The 9,289-nt window shown below is 38.6% G+C and overlaps 1 protein-coding gene across 1 annotated transcript; it reads right to left on the bottom strand.

Annotated features, from left to right (window-relative positions):
- Window positions 1-4,901: 4,901 nt before the first annotated feature.
- On the bottom strand, window positions 4,902-6,072 carry Smp_194170 (putative f1; the record flags this gene model as incomplete). Its single annotated transcript, XM_018795229.1, has 5 exons — window positions 4,902-5,068; window positions 5,701-5,766; window positions 5,812-5,928; window positions 5,968-6,012; window positions 6,055-6,072. The coding sequence occupies 5 exons, from the start codon at window positions 6,070-6,072 to the stop codon at window positions 4,967-4,969; spliced, it is 348 nt and encodes a 115-aa protein (XP_018649563.1). The 3' UTR covers window positions 4,902-4,966.
- Between the last annotated feature and the right edge of the window lie 3,217 nt (window positions 6,073-9,289).

Here is a 9,289-nt window from a genome sequence, read left to right as displayed (position 1 = left end):
TTGAGTCCTCCCGCCACCTATTTTGTCATTTTAGTGTTTACTTGGTGATTGAGTGCTAAATAATGAAGTTTTATGGTCATTAGGGATTTTATTTCGTTTAGGCAGAGCTATACACAACTATCTGTTACAAACATGTTCTGTACATTTTGGTTGAGAATTAGGATACAAATTCATGTTTTATACGGAAGAAAACCTATCCAACTAATCTTTCTGTGTCAACAGTGAAAGATACTTATTTAGATGTTTTGTTGAAATGCAAACGAAGCATTTCTTTATAGTCACCACATTTTAACTGAATTCATTAGTAATGTGTTGAGGAACCTCAATGTAAGTGTTAATTTCTCAGAAAATAAACATCCAACGTGCTTGTCACTTCAACTAAAATGGTTTATACATAATTTCCAATTATTAAAATAGTTAAATTATGACAATATTTCTTACTGATTTACGTTGTCTTTGTAATGATGTCAGTGAAATTGAACTGATGAAGTAGAAGGGAAAGACATTTAAATGTTAACAGATCAACATCTCATTCTACTTGACTCAATCCATAATTTAAAATGAAATGATCATGAGCTTAATGTTGAAGTGATCATGAGTAACATACAGATCTCACAAGAATCACGTTTACATTATCTGTTTATACTTTTCACTTTGTTGTGTTCATTTATGAAATAGCTCAACTACAGATCTGAGTTTTAATTATTATGAACTGATTTACATATTATTGTTAGTCAGAAGAAAAAGCGTTGACTATACTTTTATATTGTAGAATTGAATTAGATAGAAACTAGCATCTCATGTTTCTTATTATTTCTCATCAAATGATCTCAGTAATAATTCTAGTAGACACAAGGAAACCAAAGGAATTGAAAGAAATTGTCTGAATTTACATTTCAAATGAAAAATCCTTTGAATCATAAAAATGCAGTTGAACATATTTAGACGATTTCAAATTGTTTCAATCAGAACACGGTTTGTTTTCCAATACCTTATTATTCCGTACATTCGACAACTTACTTATTTTCATATTCATTGAATTCTCAATAAGTAATGTGGTCATAAAATTTCTTATTCCAATAGAAATATCAAACGTGGTTATATTTCATTTAAAAAGCACTTGATTGATACAAACAGGAAGAACATAGCGATGCACACAATAACCACCTATTGTCACTTTTAACCTACGGTGCAAGATGAAAATAACTGATAAGCATATGGAAGCGTTCATGTCACTCCATTGAGATAAATGCAAAATTGAAGATCACAAACAACGTTTCGTCTCAAATAGTGATTATTTAGTGAATAATAGACAAAATTTAGTTACAAACCTCAATATTTGAGGTGTCTGTAATGTTAACAACGTCTTTTTGTTCGAAATATGAAGACAGTCGGTTGTGTCTAAACTCGATAACAGTTAATTAACAAGCAAAAATCGAACCAAGAGTAAGCATTATGGAAACTGTTGACTTTGAACAGGGGTTGAACGACTGCACAAAATTTCGAATAACTACTACAATGCAGTTCTTGTTCATTGTTCTCATGTCTGTCTCTATTTCTCGGCGTAATGTGTTCTTTGGTCTTCCTCTTCTCCTTTGACCTTCAGGATTCCATGTGAGGGCTTGTCTTGTGACACAATTGGGTGATTTCCTCAAGGTGTTCCCAATACACTTTCAGCGCTTCCTCCTGATTTCTTCCTCCTCTGGAATCTGATTTGTTGTCTCCCACAGTAACTTGTTGTTGATAGTGTCTGGCCATCGGATCCGAAGTATCTTGCTTAGACAACTGTTAATAAACACTTGTATCTTCTGGATAATGGCTTTCGTAGTTCTTTACATCTCCGCCCCATACAGAAGAACTGTCTTAACATTTGTATTGAAAATCCTGATGTTGGTGTTGGTTGACAATTGTTTTGAGCTCCAGATGTTTTTCAGTTGTAAGTATGCTGCTCTTGCTTTGCCGATCCTCGAACTCACATCTGCATCTGATCCACCGTGTTCATCAATGATGCTGCCCAGATATGTAAAGGTTTCCACATCTTCCAAAGCTTCTCCGTCAATCCTAATCCTAACGTAAACTGGTACCTTTTCAGACTTTCCACATATGTCACATGTTATTTCCTATTGGTCATTATTTACAGTTGTCCCAACTATGACTTCACGTGTCGTTTTCCTATTGGTCAATTTTGAGTTGTCCTATTTTTAACCTTTATGTCTTTTCTTTCCATTGATTACTGTTCATAGTCATCTTCGCTGTATAAATATGCCTTGTCTGTAAATCATTGTTGTTCTGCTTCTGACCCCATAAGCAATTCTCATTTAACGGTTGTGTTCTGATTTATTGGAGTCGGGGAACAGTATTGGGGTCGTACTAGGATATCTGAATTTGGTCAATCGGTAGAATTTCGTGTAGTCCTATCGCAATACGCAATATTTCGCGACGTAACACTAACCCCTAACCCTAAACCGAACGTGCTTGCAATCTCTTACAGGAGACACGACAGCTGACCCAGAGGTAGTCGAAGAACTGCGGTTCGAAGCTCTACCAGCAAGTATTCAACCAACCCTTATGGCTCTGCTCGAGGACACCCCACTCAACCAGGTGGCTCTCATAGCAGACAAAATCCTAGCACGAATTAGCGCCCGAGACAACTATATAGTTGCCTCTACTTCACATTCAAGCATCGATCTCGACGCTAGGCGACCTATGGCTCATGGGGATAGGGATAAATGTATCCACACTCATCTCAGTTTTCGAGATCGATCAAATGTGCCAAACCCCTACGTCCCCCAAACCAGGTCACGATCTCGTAAAGCCATAACGACTCGCCCTAAGCGGGCATCTTCCAAGCCACGCCAAAAGGCGGCTTCGGAAGCGAGTTCGGGTCGGTGCTGGTTCCACCGTGCCTTCAGGGCCGGTGCCCGTCATTGTCGAGCTCCCTGCTCATACAAGGTGAGAACTTCCCGAGCCGGTGAGTAAGTACCGCCGTACTCACCGGCCCTTCACCTCAGGTTGGCCATTTATTTTACGTGCACAATTATCGCACTAACGCTAGGTACCTTTTGGATACAGGTGCCCAAGTTTGTGTCGTACCTATCAGTAACAGTAAGTCTCAAGCTACGATGCTTCGACTACGCGCTGTGGATGACTCAGTCACTCCTAACTATGATACACAACAGCTTACGGTCAATCTGAGCCAACAACCTTACGAAGGCCCTTTTCACCTGATTTCCCGTCACGAAAAGACCTTCGAGGTTGATCGACATGGTCGCTTCGAAATAGTCAACATTGGTCGTCTCGAGCCAGCACACGTCGATGACAGTGCCCCACCTGATAAGCCGAGACTCAATGCTAGACCCATCAAATCTTCTAGCGGGATCTCTACATCTACTTCGTATCCCACGCTAGATGCATCAGAGACCTCATTCTCACGTCCCAGTCAACAGCACGTGTCATCTGCCCCGTCTACGGACGAGACTTCCGTCCCATGTCCAGACCAGCAGACCACACCGCCCTTGACTGCGGATGAGAGTGCAGGCTCACGAGACTACCGTCTCACGTTCCGGTCGCCGAGTACACTTACCCGTACGGTTTCGCGACTAACCTCATAACCAACAGCGGACACAGTGTAGGACCTTACCTCTATACTACACTTTTCTCTTTTTCTTTCATTTTTTGGTTTACCCCGAGCCTATGCCTCCGACCATCGCAGTATTGGTATCGTCCACTTCAGTCAACCTTGATGAAAGCTGGCCTGATCACCCAAGTTCTAGTCAACTCACTCAGTCGATCTCTCTGGCTCCAAATACGTATGGTATACATTTGGTCCCGAACTTGGTTATTCTGGTCGCACCTGGTTTCTTGGCTCAGTCTGGTTTCGTCCTACGTCTGCAGCGTTTTTGGTTAGGACCTCTACGAACGCAATCTTCAGATTCTGGATACAAACCATTCTGGTGTGGCACGTTAACCCAAACAATCAATACAGTACGTTCCTCTTGGTACCGTTCTACGTCAAAGACCTTTGGTGGCAACTCGAGGATCAACGATCACTTCCTGTTCTGCCAACGCCTTCGTCCTACAATCGCACGTTTGGCGACCAGTCCCACGAACGAAACCACTGCGTATCGAAAGTGTAAACCCTTTCTAGCGGGGGGCTCCTGTAGTGACCGGCTTGCCTCGATAAGAACACGATTGGAATAATAGAAACAATTATTATTATTGTAACCAATTGTTTTACTGTACTTGTTTAACTGTATCAAAGACACTTCTTGTTCCGCTATCCGCCTTGTTTGGTTCGAACTTTCTTACGCTCTGCCCATTTCGCATGTACTCGTTGGCACGTCTCGGTATTCTTTCGATACCACGAGATCGCCAATAAATACACTTTATTTGGACTAATTAAAGCCTTCTGCTTTGCCAGTTATCGAAGGGACCAAGTCGTTTCTGGGCGCGTAATCGTATTGTAGTGATGATCATAGTCCATCAAGACTCGACGCTTTCTACAACATAACCCTAAACACCTTTGGGAATTAATGTGAACAAAAAAGCCACCAAATCACCTGAGATTATGATGTACTGATCGAAAAAGCAATGACTGAAAAATGAATTCTAATTACTTATTTTACATGTTGCATTTCGTAAATCCACATTCTGTATCAACGATGCTTGTATGTAGTCTAGAGATATTACAATTTCGATTGTGGTGTCACAGAGTCAATATTACCGCATCAACTTCAGTAGGAGAAATCGAATGATATCGTTAATAAAATTACTATCTTCAAACGGTGATATTTTTTTAGAGACTAAGGCAAGAGACAAGTTGAAGTTATTTAAATTATATCTATCAACACTATATAAGTTCATGTTGCTCACTGAGATAAAAAAATAAAAAGATAAAATGTGATAAAATAAAATGTATATCTACAACACATTGTACTTTGTATGCTAAAATATTAAATAAGGTTATTTAAAGCGGCCATTTCCACTGATCGCGAGGAGCCTCTTCAATGAGCTGTTCCCAAGGTTTCCACTTGAGCATATTACGTGCTAGATCATATTCTCTTTGGGCCTATATTAACAAGTCAAGAAACAAACTAACAATGTAGAGTGTAGACAAGAAAGGAAAGGATAACTAATGGGAAAATTAGCACACTTGTTTCGATATTGGATACTTCTGTCTATCGAGATCTCTTTCAATACGTGAAATGATATATATATATATATATATATATATATATATATCGTATGGTTATTGAGGCCAATATTTCAAACACTATTTCAGTCAAACTGATTTCTCTGTGCCTGACACATGAAAATTATTTTCCTTTCTTGCGAACTGAGACGGTTAGAGATCGATACCAAACAGATGGGTTTACGTCCGATTCCCGAGTTCTAGCTAATATCTCAGTCAATCTAACAGCCAAAAGTGAACGATTATCCTCAATGATCCAAGGATTTAACTCATTATGGGATGCAGCTCTACCACAATTTTGATTAGTTACAGCCTTTTCAAAAGAACTAAGAGTTGGGGGTTTGTGTTAACTCCCTAATACAATTGTTCAGAGATAGTGGGTAACTGAAGGGTTACTGGAAGCCATTCAAACTATTCGTTAATATCATAACGCCAATAAGTGTATATGGTCGAGACACGAAAAGTTACAACTTAATCGTGAAAGAAATGAAGCATCAAACCATACCTACCTGTACGATAACTTCTTCAATTTGACCACAATCAATGGTAGACTCAAGAGTGGGAATATCCGAAATCTTTTATTAAAACCAGAAAGCATTAACATCAACTAAATAAGTCACTTTTTGTACAGCATTCAGTCTGGACTGTACTATTTCGTTTGTGTGCCTACGATAACTGGATTCCTCAGGCATAAGAGCAAGCACTTTGAGTATACGCCTGTAAAGTGATGTTAGAATCTAAAATTGGGAGATTTATTAGATTCTTAAGAGATTTACAATATGAGGATTTTTTGAAACTGGCAATCCAGTTAATAGCGTACTCTGAAATTAGAAATCTAAAATTTTAATCAAAAATGGTCTTACTCTTTTTATGGACTGCATTGTATTCTGAACCTGTATAATTAGAAATTGTGGTTAAAATCAAAATATACATACAAAAAATATAAACATAAAACTAAACAAACTATTTGATCAATATAAACACCTTAGAAAGCCTTTGTAAAATCTCAGCGAATGGATTCGAGATTTTACAAATACATTCTCTTTCATATCTAATATCAACTCGGCGCACAAATACGGTGAAACTATTCGGTTAAACTTGGACGAAAGTTCTTATATACTTTAGAAAACCACCGTTAAAATGTTTCGTGTATATTATTTGAATACAAAGTGGGCACACTCATAACGCTGTCTCGGGGTAAATTGAAAACAGGGTTACTTGCTGATCATCAAGATGAATTGATAGGAAGGATCGTGGGCCAATTACATAACATCCTGATAAACGCTATACAATACAAAGTGTACCATGGACTTTTAGGTAAGATCATGGGTATGGTACTGCTTACAATCAAAGTAAAGAATCCAAATGAAGTGCCATTCTCAGAAGAGACCAACAGTTTGTTCACTTAACAAATAAAATCAAATTTGCGACTTTGTAATATTACCTTTAAACATATTTCCAACGGTTTTTACATCATACGTTGGGATTCAGGAAATATTTATATTAGAGAATTTACATCAAAGAGTAACAATCGATTTTCTGACTACTCCCAGAATCAGCACGGTTAGGGTTATCTTTTGTCTTAAGGACTACTTTTCTTTTGTGAAACATTCAATAAGTAACTCAGATATACTCGTAATCAATGGGGTGACTTGTTCTGAAGGTCAAAGCAGTGAGAGTTGAGGGTCTTTTAGTGCAGCAAACCCTATAGATCCCAGGCGTTCATTGGAAGGCTAGCCTAGTCATATATATATATATATATATATATATATATATATATATATATATATATATATATATATATATATATAATACCCTGTGTCTAACCTCACTATTACTTACCCGGTGATCACAGCAGATGCGAGCAATGTTTCTAAGGCATCTGTGGTCAAATACCAGTAAATTACGAGTACCTTCTACTCTTAATGGCCACGTTTAGCAGTCATAAAGTAGAACAGAGCGAACTGCTGCTCAGCACACTCGTCCCTTAATTGATAGACGGATATCTCGTCTACGCCATAGGTGACGTAAGTTGGCAAAAGCCAAACGAGCTTTTTGAATCCGTACTGAGATTTCGTCAGACACCAACCAATTAGGGCTGATCAGACTTCCAAGATAAGTGAAGTTGTCGATGCGTTCGACTACTTCACTTCCTATCCTTAGTTCAGGTGTTGACGCAGGCTAGTGTTAATCATTTTAGTAGTTCTGAAAAACACTTTTGCGTTTGGTATACTTTTCTATGAGTTCAATAATCAAGTTAAATGACCCGGACAAAACATCATTCTTATACATGCTTCTTGCCGATCGAGAATGGAATGCAATGTTACAGCTGTAACAAGTGGTACCATGACATGAGCATCGGACTCACTCCGGCTACATACAACAGATGTTGCAAGCAAAAAACAAACCGGCTGTGCAACGCATGCTGTTCTACAAGGCCTCCGTCGATATTTAGAGTGCTCTAGGTGTTGAACACACCTTGAAAGCTTCCGACAGGTCAATAGTAGGTTGTATATAACATGGGGCAATTAAAAGCTGTTGATGACACATTGAGCATCATCGTCAATCCAGAAACAGTTCTGAATAACGGAGTACCCCTATAACACAGTAGGCGTTGACGAAGTCGATTAACAAAATCTCAAAATTGAAATTCAAAACCCTCGGAGAAGGCACGGAATACAAGGAACCCTAAAATATGTGTGATTCGCCAGATAAACCTTTAGAACCCTATATCAGCACAGCAAAGATAAAAGGGAGAGACCATTATTTATGAACAACCTCCGAAAGACATTCAAGGGGTCACCAGATGATTCAACCACGTAAGACTTAAAAACTGTAGCGAATTTATCAGTCTTCCTCCTTGTAGATAATAAATATTTGGAGATCCAAACACAGTATGTCAGGTAGAATTATAGTGCAGGGTGATCCAAATTCACTAGTTGAATGAATGGATAAGTCATTAGAAGTCATCTCTAACAAGAGTGTGGTGACGCGATTAAATAACTGCGACGATTCATATTACAACACAATACGTGGAGTTGTTACCCAAAGTTATGAACTATAAAAATATAGGATTCATAAAACCCCAAAATTATGAGTAACTGCAAGACTACTGTTGCCAAGGGCTTTAGGGTCTTATTGACTATTTGTAAGTCATTTCAGTACACAGACGAAATGTCTAGGGTATTATACTCGAATTTTGTGAGGCCTCATTTGGACTATGGGGTCCAAGCAGCGAGTCCTTGTTTCAAGTATGAGGCGAATATGCCAGAACGAGTTCAGCGGAGAAGAGTTAAAATGGTAAAAGGTCTCTCTGGTCCATCTTACGAAGACAAACTGTGACTCCCCAACCCATTTCCGTTATCTTACAGCAAGTTACGAGGTGACAATACTAGCTTACCGTATACTGAACGATGATCTTGAAATTATTGTCTTATCTTCTCCCTTCATCTAGGACTGATCATCTGAGAGGAAGTATTAAGGAAGTGTATAAAATCGAGATCAAATCGTTTATGTCTGGAGTCCCTTTTCTCGCACTCAGTAGAGAATTACAGCGATTCTCTACTACAACACGTAATATCAGCACCTTTTGTTGATTTGTTCAAGCAAGGATGAATATCTATAGCACTAAAATTTGCAAGGATTAACATAGGTCTATTGATCACTCCTCCTTACTACTGAAAACTGAAGACTTACTGGGTCACGGTTATGTATTAGTATGAGTAATTAAAATTAAGAGTTTAAGTGCCGATTTGAAATTGAAGATTAGAGTTAATGTTTGCACCACGAAGTCTTGTCAGCTATAATGACAAAATATACAGCCGTATAGATAAATAAATTCGCTAACATAATTCAAGAGATGCTTTCTGTCATCTGCTTGGTTTGTCCACCAATCGTAGTCCTTTAGAGCCAAAGAAGGGAAATCTCAGGACTCCCCAACTCAGGCCTTTCAGAGAAGTCAGTCATTGACCAGCTGTCCTCCTAAAAGAGTCCAGAAGCTAGGTACGAATACAACACGACCCGCGCTATTTAAAAAGGACAGTGGTATTTTTCCTCGTTGAGTAAATTCTATTGTTTTGATCGTTATTAACGTATCAA

This window comes from Schistosoma mansoni, chromosome 1, assembly GCF_000237925.1.
Source record: "Schistosoma mansoni strain Puerto Rico chromosome 1, complete genome".
Classification (NCBI taxonomy): Eukaryota; Metazoa; Platyhelminthes; class Trematoda; order Strigeidida; family Schistosomatidae; genus Schistosoma; species Schistosoma mansoni.
Note: the sequence above shows the minus strand (reverse complement) of the source record. Positions and strands in the feature narration are given on the sequence as shown.